Source organism: Dipodomys merriami, unplaced genomic scaffold, assembly GCF_024711535.1.
Source record: "Dipodomys merriami isolate MVZ:Mamm:240054 unplaced genomic scaffold, mDipMer1.0.p SCAF_5, whole genome shotgun sequence".
Taxonomy (NCBI): domain Eukaryota; kingdom Metazoa; phylum Chordata; class Mammalia; order Rodentia; family Heteromyidae; genus Dipodomys; species Dipodomys merriami.
Window position 1 is genome coordinate 16,392,696 of NW_027206068.1, and position 18,689 is coordinate 16,411,384.

Consider the following 18,689-nt stretch of genomic DNA (forward strand, 5'->3'; position numbering starts at 1 on the left):
ATTGAGTATCTCAGACATTTTATTACAATGATGGAAACCTCATAGCACTAACACAAAAACCAGTGGCTCTGCCATCCATAACTAAATAACCTTGCTATTACTACTTTCTATTCTACCTTCCAACATGATATTTGAGATTTGAACTTGATTTGAACAAAACTGAACACATAAATTAAAGATTTGTTTCTTTCAGCTAGTTCTGAGAGATAGACATGTTAAAACATGTTCCATTGGTAAGGAAAAAAGACACAGTGATTGACATTCCTCCCTCCTGAGAGAGATTCTTGGATTTAATGGCAAGAAACACTTTTTTTTTCTTTGTAGATTTGCGTCTTTGCTCTGCATGTGTTTTGCATTGTTTGGGTTTTTCTTAATTTGGATTTCAACTTTATTTTTCTTTATTTCAACTAAATTATTCACTAGTCTTGATCCAAATGAGGTTTATCTAATGGAAAGACTGACTTCTATTTGAGTTCCATGAGCAATAGCAACAAAAAGATCATAAAGATATTTGATATGAGCAAACACCTCTTTATTCAATTTTACCAAAATTATGCATTATTATGTCTTTTTGCCTTTGTAGAGTTGACTGCTTTAATATGTTTTCAATAGACAACAAGGCACCAGAACACTGGCTAAATAATAGATGTTAAAAATAGTGACTACCTAACAATGTTACTGGAATAATGAGAGTGCAGAAAACTCTCTCACATGAGAAGCCAACTAAAAACAAAGGTTGGCATGAGGCTGTTTCTTTTCAAATTAATACAGCATACTTGTTCCAAACTCATCCCTCCCACATAAAATTTTGGGGTTGTTTTTGTTTAGTTTGCTTTTCCATTCCCCTTAAATATACAAGTGTGGATACTAATCTTTGTGTAATTTTTGGCTTTTTTTAATAGATAACCATAGTGCCAGCATGTATTTGTATACATCAGCTATACATATGCCTTGCTTTCACACTTAGAACAAGGAAATTATTCTTATAGGAAGTTTCATTTCTAGTCATATTTCACTGAGCCGTGTTTTCTAAATGCAATAAACCAAAATTCATTTCTTCATTCTTTTCATGGTTGCTAAGGAACTCAGACAGAATGCTCATCTTTGCACCACAGAAGAGCACATTGGTCAAGACATATTATGTTCATAAATTGCTTTGTTAAATGGTAACACCATTGTACAATTATTTAAAGATAATAATAAAAATTTTAAAAAAGAAACCAAAGGTTGTTATCAATAGAATAGAGCATCAGCACAGGAACCACAATTTTGTATTCAAACCTGAAAAGGCATAACATTATTGCAAAACAACTATTCATGTGCAATGAATAAAAATCAATGACTTTTCCCCTTGCAAAAATTCAGGTAGCTTTTCCTTACTTAGGACCTTTCAGGTCACTTTTTGTAGTTTAACGAAAAGCTCTATCACTTTTGTCTTGAATGGAAAATGAGACTCCTGAAAAGTATAAAGGTTCTGACATGTCTCATCAATTCCACCAAAGGAAACTATCTTGTTTTCCTTACAGGCAAATTTCTTCAGACATGAATTCAATAGAGCAATAAATGGCATCTGAGTCATTTTCAAACATTGCACCAAAGATTTTTTAGACTGATAAAGACAGTGTTGTCTGTCTCTAAGAAGCTAATGATGTAATGGCATCACATGGCATTTCATGAACTTCTGAGCAGTACTTACATTTTGCAGTCACTTTGTACCCCCCCAATGGAGAGGTGTGGCCTTCCAACGCATCAAATCCAGCGGAAACCAGGACCACATCTGGATCAAACTCTTTGGCCACAGGCATTACGACAGTCCTGTACATTAAAAGGCAACACGTGGGAATGGTGAATACCTTTAAAAGTTCTTCATTGAAAACAACTTGGCACAACCTCAAAAACTTCCCAGGAAAAAAGAAATGGAGGAAAGGAAACACTGCTTGAATGGATCAAAACTTATCATTTCCTTAATACTGAGTCACTGTTATTTTAGCATCTTCATTCAGGCTTCTTTTTTCTTTCATCTTTTTTTCTCCAAATTAAAAAAAAAAATCCTGCTCTGCAGGTACATTCTAAAGTCTGTCCTATTACATGCACATCTGTAGCTGTTTTATCCCACTGCCAATAAAAAAGAAAGAAAGAAAACTCCTGCTTCATCCAAGGGAGTGACTAATGTTTTACAGAGGAAAGTTGAAGCTTTAGTGAAAAAAAAAAAATCTAGCTTGCTCTAGTTAGTGAGAACTCGGTGTAAATTTGAACGATAAATTTCTTTGGGGAAAAAGCTTGCTTTCCCAACTTTAAAAAATATTTTAAAATATTTGTCATGGTAGGGGGTGACTCTTGCAAAGGAAAAACACAAAATTCCCTTAATAGAATCCAGACTATAATGTTAAGCGAGTATAAGGTCAGACACACCAGGAATGTGACAGCCTCATCCCTGTCAGAAACTCCTGCTGGCCTTACTCAGACAGGTCAGTGTGTACCTTCTCAGAGCTCCCTAACCCTTTTCCCATGCTTGTTCTAAGAAAGAATGACTAACGGATGATCCAGGACTTTGGGAGAAAAAATTTAAACTATATATTTCATGTAGCCTTTGAGACCATCCTGCCCTCTAAAGAGTCAACTTTCAAAAACGATTCAATTAAGGGAAGACAGTGTAAACTATTCTGAATTTTACAAGTAGTAAAAGCTTTCCCGCATGCTTACAAGAAATAACAGAAACAGAAGCAGACATGAAAATAGTGATTCTTGACTGATGGGATAATTTGTTCTTTTATATTATTTTTTTCATTGTAAATTTCCCAGCTTTTTTTTATAACAGTCACATGTTAATTGTACATTGAAAATTTTAATATTGTCAGAAGTAAGTAGTCATTTAGCCTACACAGTAGAAAATATCTAAGTGAAACTTATCTAGAGATATGAATTAATTTAATACCTTTCCAGTCACTCCTCTGCTATTATACAGATTCCATCCTTCAAGTTTATAAATGACATGTGTGCAATGAAAGAGTCTTATATGATAGTCCTTCAACAACTGGACAACCACAGAAATCTGTTCTCAATGAAACTAAGTAAAAACCTAGTATTATTTACTATGTAAAACCTCATCACTTTTTTTCTATTAAGAAGCTCTACTACAGCTACATTATTTAAAAGACAGATTTGATTTATTCTCTGCATAATGGAATCAACCATTTCATTATAGTTTTCATAAAACTAATCACATATAATCATATGAGCAACGAGCCATGTGTTGTTGAATTATTAGAATAAGTTCTCTTAAAGAATCAATGTATTCTATCAATCTATTTTATTTATTTTGATGAATCCTATATACACTCTTAGAGAATGAATGGTTCAGTTTTTGTCTGAAGAAAATAACATTGTGTAAGTCATTTTTGAATTAGCGAATGTGGTTGGCAATTTTACAAAGGAGTTCAAAATTCTTCATCTTACAAAAGCAATCTTTATACACATATGAGTTCATTCCTAAAATAAATGAATGGTGGGAAATTTGAAAGAAAAACAAAAGTATTATCTAATGGATTCCTTTCACTTAAAACTATGCATCCCCAGAACTGTGTCTGAGTGGTTACTTGCTGAATGAATTATCTGTGAATCATCACAATTGAGTGCTAGGATGTTGTGCTATAAAGCATTCTTTGAATGTCCTATTTAATTAAAGTATGCTTACAAAGGCAACAGATGCTGATAGAGAATGACACTAGTGAAGTTTTCTTTTATTGTTTTCTATAAGCATGTGTTGAGTCTCTACTATATTGTACCACTTTGGCTTAATGTTCTCAATCTTGAACTGAATCTTATTTGTTCTCCTGTTGTTGACATTGATCTCTATTGTACTTCTTCAAGATAAATTGACAAAACTGATATCACCAATCTCCTTATTTTGGCAATTATTTTAGGAATCTTCACAGAAATGTTTGGACTTTTGTGTTTGTAACAGTCTAGATTGACTAGAATTAACTCAATGCTTTTTCTAGTAACTTTCCTTCAAGTTTATATATGACATGGATATAATGTAAGAGACTTTTTTGGTAGCTCTTCAACATTTGGACAGAATGCTTCATGGTATCTGCTATGGTTTAAATATCCTTTCCAAAACCATGCTGAAATTTACATGCCATTCTTGTAGTATTAAGGGATGGGCTCTCTAAGGATGATCAAGACAAATTAATGCCATTATCACTGATATGGCTCCTGATGAAAGAATAGCTCATATATGCAGGGTCTGCTCTTTTTTCATCTTATACATACTCTCATGTTCTTCTACCATGTAGACACAGTATAGAAGCCTGCACTAGATGCCAACACCACTGTCTGGAAATTTCTTACTGCCATAACTATTAGCTACATAAATCTCTGTATGTAGTTAATTATCTAGATTCAGATATTTGGTTATAGCAATACAAAATAGACTAAGATGGTGTCTGAAAGATCAAAAAACTTACATAGCATCTGAATCAGAGAAAAGGAGTTTTTTAAAGAAGAAATTCTTTTTTATATGTTTTTATTGTAAAAATACTGTACAGAGTGGTTGTAGTTACGTGAATAAGGTAATGAGTACATTTCCTATTGAGTATTGTTACCTCCTCCTTTGTTCTTCCCCTACCATTCCTACCCTCCCCACTTCCTGAACTACTCCCTCCCCACCAAGTTGTAAAGTTCATTTTCAGCATAGTGTCTTGTACATCTAATTGTTACAATGGGTCAACCTGTATCCTTATTTCAGCTTAAGAAGAAATTCTTAAAGGATTTTATTTAAATTTTTGCCTAAGAATTTGCTTTTCTAGTTAAAGATAGCACACAGAGAATATATTTGCTTGGGATGTTAGATATTTGCAAATTACAATGATACTCCAATAAGAAAGAATAGCTACTATCACAATGCTGTTTTCTAAGATCAATTTTGAAAAAAGAAACGATTTTTCAGAGAAGCAATTGTTTTTTGTTTTTTTTTGTTTTTTGGCTTGCATCACAAAATGTACAAGGTGACTCTGAACATATTGTGGTATTTGTGAACAGCAAAGTGCTCAAAAAAGTAAGCTAAGGATATGTCAGGACATATAAGCTAATGAGAAATAGGACTCAATAGCTGAAATAATTTCAGAAACAAAACAAATGGTTGTACTGCTAAATAACTGAATGAATGGGGAAGAAAGAAAGACATACTTTTTCTGCAGAAAAACATTGATTAATAAATGCAGAAGAATGAATGGAAATCAGAAACAAGGAAATATTGTTACTGAGGGATCGTGGGAGTAGTCCTGCATAGTGTCTTTTGTAGGAGATGACCATGAGAGGGGCAGTAAAGACAGAAGGCCCAACATATCTCTACTGAGAACTTTAGCCAATGGGGAACTTGCACAGTGACAGGTGCAGTGTTCAATGGTCTCTTGTAATGTGGGGAATAACAAGCCCCATTGCCTTAAGAACACTACTGAAATAGAATCTAGGCCTGAGTGTCATTCAAGCTTCACTTAAGAGCTTGGAGGGAAGGGGCTATTACTTGAAGGGACTAGTTCAACCTGCACAAAACAATACATGTAATAAGCAAATAAAGAATAGCCCAGCAATCCCACTTCTGGGCATTTACCCAAATGATCACAAACAAGACCATACTAAAGCTACCAGCACAACTATGTTTATTGCAGCATTATTTACCATAGCTAAGAGATGGAACCAATCCAGATGCCCCTCAGTAGATGAATGGATCAAGAAAATGTGATATATATACACAATGGAATTCTATGCCTCCATCAGAAAGAATGACATTGCCCCATTTGTTAGGAACTGGAAAGACTTGGAAAAAATTATATTAAGTGAAGTAAGCCAGGCCCAAAGAAACATAGGTCCCATGGTTTCCCTTATTTGCAATAACTAGTATATGTCTGCAACAAGCAGAAATGGTCAGATAAGTTGATGTTAGGCGAAATGAGCCCCAAGATAAGGACTCAAATGGTTTTTCTTTCTTGCTATTGTTTCTAACTTATTTATAATCTATTTCTTTGTTGCTTTGTATGTCCCTCCCCCACAGTATAACCCTTGTTTTCACTGTATTTGGTGTTGGTATAATTTGTGGAGGGGAAGGGAAAAAACAAATTGTTTAAATAGGGATACAGGTGGACCCACTGCAACAATGATATGTACAAGACGTTATGTCAAAAAACAAACATTACAACTTTGGCGTGGGGAGGGGGGAAACGGGGGGGGGCGGGGGAGGGGAGATGGGAAGGGATGGGAAGGGGAAACAAAGGAAGAGGTAACAATGCTTGATAAGAAATGTACTAATTTCCTTGTCCATGTAATTGTAACCCCTCTGTACAGTATTTTCACAATAATAATAATAAAAGAATAGTCAGGCACAGGTGACTCACACCTGTAATCCTAGATACTCAGGAGGCTGAGATCTGAGGATGGCAGTTCAAAGCCAGCCTGACCAGAACTACTCCCATAAGACTCTTATCTCCAATTACCCACTCAAAAGCTGGAAGTGGCTCTGTGGCTCAAGTGGTAGACCGCTAGCCTTGAGCACAAAGAGGCTCAGGGACAGTGTTCAGACCCTGAGATCAAGCCCTACAACCTACAAAAACAAAAAGAATAAGATTGCATGATCATCTAAAAAATACATGTAGAAAAGCCTCTGATAAAATTTAATAGCCTTTCGTGGTCAAATCCCTAAAGAAGTTATGAATAGAAAGACTGTATTTGAAAATAATAAGGGTTGTATAGACAACAACACATGAAATGGGGAAAAACACAAGGCATTTCCCTGAAGTCTGGAATGAGACAGAGTTCATACTTGCCACACTTATTCAATATAGTATTTGAATTATTATCCAGTAATAAGGCAATAGAAAGAAAGAGAAAGAGAAAAGGAAATAGAAAAGGGAAAGGTCAGACTTTAAAGATGATATAATCTTATACTTCAGACAGATTTGCAGGACCCAAAATGAATCATTAGCTTTCTTACTTACCAATAACAGGTTGGAAACAAAACCAGAAAAACAATTAAATTTATAATTCCTTCAAAAACTAAAATAGCTAAGAATAACCTTAGCTAATGAAGCAAAAGACCACTACAATAAAAATTAGAGAACATTGAAGGAATGACTCTCACATTCACGGAGCAGCATAATTAAAAGCAACCTATAGACTCAGTGAAATCTTCATAAAAATTCCAATGACATTCAAGACTATCATAATACAGGTAGAGAAATCAATCTGAAAATTCATATGGAACCATAAAAGGCCCTGAATATCCAAAGCTATCTTGAACATAAAGGATAATGATGGAAACATTATAATACCTGATGTCAAAGTATATCATAGAGACAAAAGACCAAAAAGTGTGATATTGGCATAAAACAAACATGGAGACCAATTTGAGAGAATAGAAGCCCCATGAACAGTTAAAAATGTATCAATGATTTCCCAAAACTTTGAAACGCCTAGAAGGGAAATACTTCATGAGATAAATGCAGGCAATAACTACACTGAATAGGATTTCAATAGCTCAGAAGTTAATAGCAAAATTGGTAAATAGTATTATACTTACACAACAAAGGAAACAATTACCAGAGAAGATAAATCTTTGACAGCTATTTATTGAAAAGGATCAATATTAAGAGTATATTAAAATCCCAGATTAACACAACAAATTATTCAATCAATAAATGAGCAAATGAATTGAAGAGATATTTCTTTAAAAAACTACAAAGAGCCCATAAGTGCATGAAAAAATGTTCAGCCTCCCTAAAGAAAATGTAAATCAAATGGATACTAGGATTCTATCTAGTCCCAGTCAAAGAGGCTATTATCAAGAAAACAAGCAACAAATGCTGGCAAGGAAAAAGGAACCTTATGCACTGTTAGGAGTATAAATTAGTCTGGATACTATGGATTCTTAACTTGAGGTTCCTCAAAACATAGATATAACTAGTATGTGTATATAATCACGCTATACCCCTTCTGGGTATATATCTGAATGAATTTAAATCATTATAACAACAGAAACAGCTGCACATTGATGTTTATTGCACCTCTATGCAAAATAGACAACTTATAGAAATAAGCCTATATGCCCATCACAGATGAATAGTTATTAAATTAAACTGTGATATGTCTATGAGTGTTAATGTGTATGTGTAACAATTATATATAAAATATAATGACATATATAACCATTTTATATATAACTATATCATATATATACACACATATATAATAGTGTACATATATATAAATGTACATAATGTGTGTATGTCTCTGTGTGTACCATTCATCCATGAAAGAACATAATTATTGTACATAGTACATGTTACTATTAACTTGTACTAGTAACTTTTCTGTTATCTTAATATTATTTCAAAACAAAATGTTGACAATAACAAATGAAACAATTGAAAATGAAAGAGAATGAGAGAACATTCACAGACAAACTTTACTCCAATTCCTAGAAGAGGAAACCTGGGACATAGCAAGAAATGAAGCAAAAGGAAACTACTGGTCCATATGTGCTACTGAACAGATGAGAGATAGTAACCAAAGGAATCCCATTGAAGAATAAGTAAGGTGAAGGGATAGAAAGTCAAGGTTGAAAACAAGACATTGAAGAATCATCAGCCAGTTACAAGCACCGGATTGTATCCTAACTTTATTTGCATTTCCCCTGTGTCATCAACAGGGCTAACCATTCAGGTGGCTTCTTTCCTACACAGAAGGATATGTGTGGTCAAGGTTGAGACTTTCAGGCATATTATGATCATCATATCTTTATTTTATAATGTAAGGGAATTCATTAATCACTAGATCATATAAAATACCAATAAAACTCTTATCTCCAACTAAGTACAAAAGAAGAAAAAGAAAACAGTCAGAAGTGAAGCTATTGTTCATGTGGTAGAGTGTCAGACTTGAGTAAAAAGCCCAGGGACAGCACCTAGTTCAAGACCCAGGAATAGGGTTGAAGAGAGAGAGAGAAATAGTGAGAAAAAGAGGGGGGGTGCAGCAAGATATTGTTTCTAATGTATTTATAAGGTACCATGTGACTTTTTGGTTGCTTGGTATGTCCCTCTCCCACGGTATAACCCTTGTTTTCACTGTATTTGATGTTGGTATAATTTGGGGATCAGAAGGGAAAAAACAAATGGTTTAAATAGGGATACAGGTTGGCCCATTGCAACAATAAGATGTACAAGACTAGCTATATGGAAAAATGAACTTTACAATTTAGCCGGGGAGGGAGGGAGGAATGTATTTGTGGGGATGGGAGGGAAGGGATGGTAGGGGAAAAACAAAGGAGGAAGCAACAATGTTTGATAAGAAATGTACTGATTACCTTGCTCATGTGATTGTAACCCCTCTGTACATTATTTTCACTATAATAAACTTTTTTTTAAAAAAGGGGGGGGGTGCAAGGTGGGAAGGGGAAAGAGAAAGAGAGAGGGTAGGAGGAAGTGGGAGAGAGACAGATTATGATTCAAAGTAATCAGGACAAAAAGCAGATTTCCTCACTAGGAGAAGTTAGGAGACCATTTCAAATTACACTTCCTCAAGAACTTGAATCTCTAATTGAAGAATAAAACATGCATACACAACCTATATTCAAGAAGCGTTTCTCAGACTTTCCAGCCTGGACTGGTTTTGAAATGAGATCCTCAGAGCTCAGCCTCCTGAGTAGCTAGGATTACAGGCGTGAGCCACCGACTTTTCTTCTTTTTAACTTTAAAAAATTTTTAAATTATTTCTTCCCAGTTATATTGTGATGCGATCATTCTTAATTGCTAATTGTGCTTTTTTTGGTAAAAAAGCAAAAATAGCAAATTGCCATTGTTTTGTTAAAAAATACTAATAAAAGTGGTGTTTGGTGGGGGTATGGACATATAGTTAACACATTTACACAATCATTGAGGAAAGACATGGCAGCTCTTACTTTCTTAACTATCAATGCATGATCAGAGATTTCCTGACTTACAAGAACACCCACCAGGAGCTGGTGGCTCACGCCTGTTATCCTAGCTACCCAGAAGACTGAGATCTGAGGATCGTGGTTCAAAGCCAGCCCAGACAGAAAAGTCCATGAGACTCTGATCTCCAATAAACCACCAGAAAACCTGAAGTGGCACTGTGGCTCAAGTGGTAGAGCGCTCTCCTTGAGCTGAAGAGCTGAGGGACAGCACCCGGCCCCCTCCTCCAAAAAAGAACACCCAACAAGATTGGCAAATAATATTCTGCAAGAGTTACAAGAAAACATTTATTTCTTTTTTTGTTTCTATTTTTAATATAATTTTTATGCAGAGGGGTTACAGTTACATAGAAATTGATTTTTCTAATTTGGGGAGGGGAAGGGAAATAACAAAATGCTGAAATAAGGATACAGGTTGACCCATTGTAACAATGAGATGTAAAAGACACTATGTTGAAAAAAAACTTTACAACTTCTGGCTGCTGGGGGCAGAGGGGGTGGAGGGGGTGAAGGGAGGAGTCGGGGAGATGGGGAGGGAAGTGATGGTAGGGGAAAAACAAAGGAGGAGGCTACAATGTTCGATAAGAAATGTACTCATTACCTTCCTCATGTAACTGTAACCCCTCTGTACAGTATCTTTACAATAAGAAAACATTTTATTTCTTTTTTTAATTTTTATTTTTTATTGTGAAAATACTGTACAGAGGGGTTACAATTACATGGGCAAGATAATGAGTACATTTCTTATCAAGCATTGTAGCCTCCTCCTTTGTTTCCCCTTCCCATCCCTTCCCATCCTCCCCCCGCCCTCCCACCCAATCCTCCCCGCCCCCCCCCCACCAAAGTTGTAAAGTTCAAGAAAACATTTTATTTCTAACACAAAGATAAACCGTCTTGAAAAGGGACAAAGAGATACAGATACAAGTATAATTGCACAAATTCAAAAATTGTGTAGAGGTTTTCAAAAATGAAATAAAATTGCTGTAACCCCTCAAAAGAGAAAGCAAATGAAGTAAAGTATAAACTAGGTGGAAAAAGATGAGACACAGAAAATCCTTGTGGAGTCTTCGATGGAACAGTAGGAGTTTGCAACAAAGCCAAGAAAACAGAAAAGAGGAAACTACCAACTAACAATGATGATTTTGAGATTTTAAAAAATATTCAAGTGTATGGATTTGACATTTCTAATCATTGTCAAGCTGTATCTAGGAAGAGTACATTCTCAGACATATTTCCATATGTTTTCAGATATTTAGAGATCCTTTAAAAACGACTGCCCCAGAAGAAACAGAAAATGACATTTTTGTGTGTGTGTGCCAATACCAGGGTTTGAACTCAGAGTTTGGCACTGTTGTGTGGCTCGCCTGCTACAGCTGGCACTCCACCATTTGAGCCCTACCGCTAGCCCCAGAAAATGATATTGACAGCCAAGTCCTAATCAGAACCAAGGATTGTCTTTACATCTTAAGGGAAAAACCCTTTTTTCTCCCCAGTATTAAATTGTACTTGCAGCCGCTACATGTTAGTACTTAAATATGGAACTTAAATAGAAATGTTTTTAGACATGTAAGAACTCAGAAATTTAACTACGACACGCCCTTTCTGCAAAAGTTACTTGAGTATATTTTTTCTTCTCAAAGAGAGGAACTAAATTAAAGACAAAGATATGAGCCAAAAAAGTTGTTCTGCCACAGGAGAATGAAATTCCACTGATGATCTGTCTGTATATTTCTCTGCTAGCAAACAAACACTTGAAGCCATAATATTGGCATATATAATTTTTGTCTCTACCTGACCACTAACTCTGGTGAAGTCTTCTTGAAGAGCAACTTTCCTCCTTCCCCAAGTGTTTCCATTCCAGACAAGTCCCATACTTGTGAGTATACATCAACCTTGTAAAAATAACAGACTATGACTTCTCATAAAGAGAGACATAGACCATCTGGCTAGATTTTAAACACAGTAAGGAGAAAAGAATTCCATCTGGGATATTGTTTCATGAAATTTGGAGCAATTGATTCAGATTCTCAGAGTCTCTGCTTCCTCAGTTAGAATCAGACCTCTGGAACCATCCTGAGTCAATGGCCAAACTATTGGCTGCACTGACACTGAATCACGTGAAATGCTGTCCTCAAGCTGAACTTCACTAGTCATTTCTCATGACTCACTCCAGCATGTGCTAAGATGCCACCCACTCATTTGACATTCCAAGAAGGCAGGACTGAAGGAACATCACTCTGACTTTAAGGAAGAAAAAAGTTTCTGCTAGACAGTCTGTATCTGAAATTGCAGTGCATTGCAATGCATACCAATGCTTAGATTTACGAATAGTATTGAATTCACCCATCTGTCTCTTGTCTGGTCTCTGCTTTGCAGCAAACACTAAGATGGAGCTGAGGTTCCAAGGTACAAGCTCTGCCCTCAAGAAGATCACAGGAGGAGAAAGGTTTGGAGGAAAGCAGGACCTTTGCAGTATAATCTCAGGCATCGACAATGTATTAAGGGACACAGGGGAGGAAGAAAGGGGTAAGGATGGACCAATGGACTTACTCATACTCCACCAGAAAGGACATGGAAAATAAGTGTGGAAAATAGTGTAGGAGTCTGCCAGAATAAAGGGAGGAGAGCTTGTTCCGCCATTGTAGAGCAAGAAGAAAAGCATGGACATTGACAGGGCATAGAGGACTTGAAAGGTCCTAACGGCATGAACTGGCACGTGGTGTGTGTGAGGGAGCACTGGCAGAGGAGGCTGTAGGGCAAGGGGATCCAAAGTCCACTGTGCCTGGAACAGAGGCAGAAGAGAGCCTGCTGCTTAGAAAGCTGGGGAAAAAAGCAAGTGTTCCTTGGACCAGAGAATATGCTGGTTCATAAATACATCACAAAATTCAACATTTCCATTTTTGTTTTCACGCACTAAATTTCACTAACCACCAGTGATATGCCAGGCTTTCTGGTAGGCAAGGATTCTCAGCAAACAAATCCCCTCATGGCTTGTTTTCATGGACTTTCAATTTAATTGGGAAGTCTATACACAAACAAGAGCGGAATATTAGGAATTGGGGTAAAATGTCAATTCTATGGAAAGTGAAGGGAGTGGAGGCTGTTAGACCTGGGAAGACAGACAAGACCAATGTAGGTGGCAAGGTGGAGCTGAGAGCTGTAACACGCAGAAGAGAAGCAAGGCCATGTGTGATTCTAGTGGAAGGGCATCCGCGGATGAATAGTGTGTGCAGATGCACAGAGATGGTCCTCAGTGTATTCGCGGAGTCACACATATGTCATTGTGGATAATACAAAATACATAAAAGGGAAGATAGCTGGGAATACGGTGAGGAATGGGGGAAGAACATTACTTGAGGCAGGGCCTTGCAGGCCATCGTAGAGATTTGTATTTCATTCAGAACAAGAAACTGGAAAATTTCAGTAGGCAGCAGTACTATGATTTGATTTCATGATTTGATTTATGTCACCTCTGAGATAGCAGATTTTGGTTCTCTGCATAATTTAGAATGGCATATTATAATCATGCATGTGTGAATGATAGGTGAAAATTCAAGCTTGCATTTTTCTTCAGGTCTAATTGTAGGACATGGCTTCAAAGGGTCAGATTATATAAGATTACACATTTTCCAAAGGTCCCCGGCTATCTACTGTACCCTTGCCTACAATGCTTAATGCAGCCTCCAACAAAATGCAATAGTTCATCAATACCCTATGATTTACAACAGGGTAGATTCCTCTTTTTGTTTTTGTTTTTTTTGAAATGGCCCACAAATCTCCAGAGAGTGAGGCTATTCAGGACCTTTCTTTTTTTTTTTTTTTTTTTTAAATTGTATTTTATTTTATTTGAGAACATACTGTACAAAGGGGCTACAATTACATGGGCAGGATAATGGATACATTTCTTACCAAGCATTGCAGCCTCCTCCTTTGTTTACCCTTCACTTCCCTTCCCCGCCTCCCCCCTCCCCCCACCCAATTTTACCCCCCTCCCCCCACCCAATTATACCCCCCTCCCCCCCCCCCACACCGGCATTGTAAAGCTGGTTTTGACATGACATTTTGTACTTCTCATTGTTGCAACAGGTCCACCTGAATCCTTAAACGACTTGTTTGTCCCCATCTACTCCACATGTTATACTGACATCAAATATAGTGAAAACGGGGGTTACACTGTGGGGGAGGGACATACAAAGCAACAAAGAAATAATCTTATAAATGCATTAGAAATACATGCATGAAAGAAACGAAAACATTAAAATACATATTTAAGGGTTCATTTTCCTAGCATCACATTATCTGACCTTTTCCGCTTGACTCATACCTATACTAGATATTGCAAATAAGGGAAACCATGGGACCTATGCTTCTTTGGGCCTGGCTTACTTCACTTAATATAATTTTTTCCAAACCTTTCCATTTCCTAACAAATGGGGAAATGTCATTCTTTCTGATGGAGGCATAGAATTCCATTGTGTATATATACCACATTTTCTTGATCCATTCATCTACTGAGGGGCATCTGGGTTGGTTCCATATCTTAGCTATGGTAAGTAATGCTGCAATAAACATAGTTGTGCTGGTAGCTTTAGTGTGGTCTTGTTTGTAAACATTTGGGTAAATGCCCAAAAGTGGGATTGCTGGATCATAGGGGAGATCTATGTGAAGTCTTTTGAGGAACCTCCATACTGCTTTCCAAAGTGGTTGAACAAGTTTACATTCCCACCAACAATGAAGTAGGGTTCCTTTCTGTCCACATCCCCTCCAGCATCTGTTGTTATTGGAGTTCTTGATTTTTGCTGTTCTAACTGGAGTGAGGTGATATCTCAATGTTGTTTTGATTTGCATTTCTTTTATGGCTAGGGATGTTATTCAGGACCTTTCTGACACTATCTTTTACCAGTCTCTGCCAGAACTCTAGTCACAAATATGACTGACACATCCTGGCCAAAAGAATTTTCTTAACAATAAAAAGGTTTTACTGTAGTGATGTGGACCTAACATAAAACTTTATCATGTAGTCATTTTGAAGTGCACAGTTCAGATATATTAAGTTGCATAACACTCCCTGTTATGCAACCATCATCCAATTATAGATGTTTTTCATCTTCCTAAACTGAAACTCTTCATGCATTAAACAATTATTCAGTAACGCCACATTCTCCCTCCTTTAATACCCCAAGGACCATCGATAAACTTTTCAGACTATGAGTAAAACATATTCTGAGTAAGGTTAGTAACTTGTTAATTTACTTTCAATCTTCTATTTAAGTTTCCTTTCTCTCTCTCAGGCTCTCTCTCTCTGTCTCTCTCCCTCTCCCTCCCCCCTTTCTCCCTCCCCCCACTCTCTCTCTCTCTCTCTCTCTCTCTCTCTCTCTCTCTCTCTCTCTCTCTCTCTCTCTCTTCCTCTCTAATGCCCTTCCTCTCTCTTTTGCTCTCCTGCTCTCTTTTTCTTTCTATGAGATTTACTCTCCTAATGAAATTTTAGGTGTAAAATTAGCATTGTTATTTTTACACAAAATAGTGTAGAGCTGATCCCTAGAACTTACTCATCTTTCATAACTGAAACTTTATATCATTTCAACAGTCGCCTGTTAACTCTACCACCACCACCCTGATAATCATCAATACACACTCTACTTCTACAAACTGGAGTACATTTGGTAATTCATACAAATGGAATTATGCAGTATCTGTCCTTTGGTGGATGGCTTATTGCACTTAACCCAACATCCTCATGAATCATCCATCCATGTTGACACATATGGCAATACTTATTTCTCCTTAAATGCTAAACATTTCATTGTTTATAAGTATCACATTTTTATCTATCAGCACTCCATTTCTTTGATAGGGAAACTGGAATTGTGCACTACTTGAGGGAGTGTAAAATGGTGCAACAAATGTAGAGAACAATGTATAACTTCCTCAAAACTTAAAAATAGAAGTATTATATGACTCAATAATCAACTTCTGGAGATGTACTATAAAGAACTGAATTTAGGAACTCAAAGAGATGCTTGTGCTTCCGTATGCTTTACCATATTCACCGTGGCCACAGGGATTTGCCATTTTCTTCCCAGAATATTCTTTCCCAGCTACCTCCCCCACCTTGCCCAAATTTTTATTCATCAATAATCTCAGTAAGAACAATATGTGACATATTTCCTACCTCTAAGAGTTCTGTTGTTCTGCTTTTTTGCCATAATATTTATCTTCCAAAATGACACACAATATGAATTCATTGTTCATTTTTATAGGAATATGAGAATACTAGTTTACCTTTTTAAAACAATATGTAATATTATTGGGAATTATGAAGATTAAAAACATTCTCAACTTCAGATAAATGTGATATATATGCAGACATAGCTTGTATGCATTCGTACAGCATAATGTTTTATTTTTTCTCGTGCATCCACATTGATTTTCTGTTTGCCTCCAGAATTCTGTGCAAATCAAAGTTTCATTTATCATGTCTTATTTTGTTTATTGATTTTGAATTGTTTCTCGGGGCCTACTTCTTTCTATTTATACAAATTAAATCATTAAAATAGGAATTCTGGCAGTGCCCAGTGAAACACTGCTCCCTAATTATCTTACTTTGGTGAACACTGGGACGTTGTGGGAGTGAGGAGGAGAAGCCTGCTGGGAGGGGGGTCAAATTGAGCAATGTTTTCTACTAAGTGCCACCTCAAAACTGAATTTTCTGCCTTTAGTGTACAAGACCAGTGGAGTGAAAAGATGCTTGGACTCCTCAAGGTATTATTTCTATTTTTGGCGTTTGTGGTCTTAATAAACTGTACAATGGGAAAGAAACTCACCTAGGTGATCTTTAAGATCAGACACAGCTCTTCCACCTTTATTTTCTCAGAGCTGCTATGTCAAAGGGGGGGTTTCTCCATCTCATTATCTTTCTCCTTTAGCTCCACATCACTTCTGATAAAAAAAAAATTTTTGCTTCACCCCTGCCCCCCTCCTACTGATTCTTTCAGACATGTTATGAAGTGTCTTTCCTCCGATGCCTTTAGGACTCTAGACTGGAGAACAAACCATTTCACCCTAGTTCACAAGAGCTATAATCCTGGGACAAGATCATCATTTCTATAAAGACTGAAGTTTTAAGTATGACATGTGGTTTGCATTGTTTCATTACACTAAAATGCCAATACTAGTTATAGGATCTTGCATTTTTAAATTCTTTACAGTATTACAATACATAATAATGTATTAGAAGAGGTAATACATAATGTCTACACAATACTTTATGTAGAGGTAGCAAATATATATCATACAATGACCACAATGTATTCTAGCTAGGAATGTACATGTGTATATTCATATACATTCATGTAACATGCTAACTAACTCACAAATACTTCACATGGTGGCTCTGAATTGAGAGTTGGGAGACAAAACTTTCTCAGTGATTTCTCTGACTTTCAGGACATTTCTTCTATTAAGTGCAGTATTATATTTACAGTGACATCTTTGTTGTTCTTCTGAATGTGAGATGATATAACTAAAATGGGGAAAAACTCTTCATGCAAGAATGGCAACCTGGGCAGGATGTAGCACCGTGACAAAGTATTTGTCTAGCAAGTACAGTATCCTCGGTTTGATCCCCAGTACCAAAAAAGAAAAGCCAAAAAGCAAACAAGCAAACAAAAATCCTTTTGAAATAAAGAAAAAACGGCAAGCTGCACAAAATTACAATATTGCCTGTTTGGGGATAAAAAAATTTCTTGTGTGGTTTACATATGTAAATGGTGATCAGAGAATTCACTGATTTGCTTTGCTAAGCTTTATGTTAGAGCCTGGTTTAGAAAAACCACCCACACCAGAATTAGGAATATCTGAGACTTGCTTAGTTTGGGGTTTTCAGAAGTCATGTAAGAGTTAATATTAAAATATTATTGAGACAAAGATGCTTTTGCTGAGAAATAAATATGCAATGCCTTTCTAAACACACACACATATACAAACATGTTTATTTATGTCTCTTTACAGTCATTATGGTATGAAAGTATAGATATACTGTGTATGTTAATATGCCAATGTGAAACAATAAGAGTGGTTTTGTTATGCTTCTACCAGGTTCCTACAGAGATGCTAATTTCACATTTCTACAGGAAATTAAAAGTCTAATTTCCCACCAGGCCCTGGTGGCTCAAACCTAAACTCCGAGCTACTCAGAAGGTTGAGATCTGAGGAAGGAGCTTTTGAAGCCAGCCTCGGCAGGAAAGTCCATGCAACTTTTATCTCCAAGTACACTAGAAAGCCACAGTGCTCAATAGGAAATGTAGTCATTACCTTGCTCATGTAACTGTAACCCCTTCATACAGCATTTTTACATTAAAAAACATACCAAAAAAAAAAAAGCAAAAAGTGGAGCTGTGGCTCAACTGGTAGAATGCCTGCCTTGAGCAAAACAGCTTTAGAAATCTTAGGCCCTGAGTTCAAGCCCCAATACTAACACTAAAAATAAAAATAAAATTCAAACAAGTCTAAATTCACTCATGTCTGTCTCCATGATTACTCCTTCTTTGTTTTGTTTTGTTTTTCCTTTTTTCTTTCCATTTTAAAATCTTTTTACACCCATGTATTTCTAATAATGAGAAAAGAATTGAAAAAAAAAACTTGGGAAAACATTTTGCACAAATAAGAAATGTAGTCATTACCTTCCTCATGTAATTGTAACCTC

At 36.4% G+C, this 18,689-nt stretch overlaps 1 protein-coding gene across 6 annotated transcripts in view; it reads right to left on the bottom strand.

Annotated features, from left to right (window-relative positions):
• The window catches only part of Hdac9 (histone deacetylase 9), an 851,473-nt gene that overhangs the window by 112,248 nt on the left and 720,536 nt on the right, over positions 1–18,689 (bottom strand). For all 6 annotated transcript variants that reach the window (XM_069996136.1, XM_069996137.1, XM_069996140.1 and 3 more), the window contains one exon: positions 1,697–1,815. In XM_069996136.1, coding sequence (XP_069852237.1) covers positions 1,697–1,815 — 119 coding nt within the window. The remainder of the gene's footprint in view (positions 1–1,696; positions 1,816–18,689) is intronic.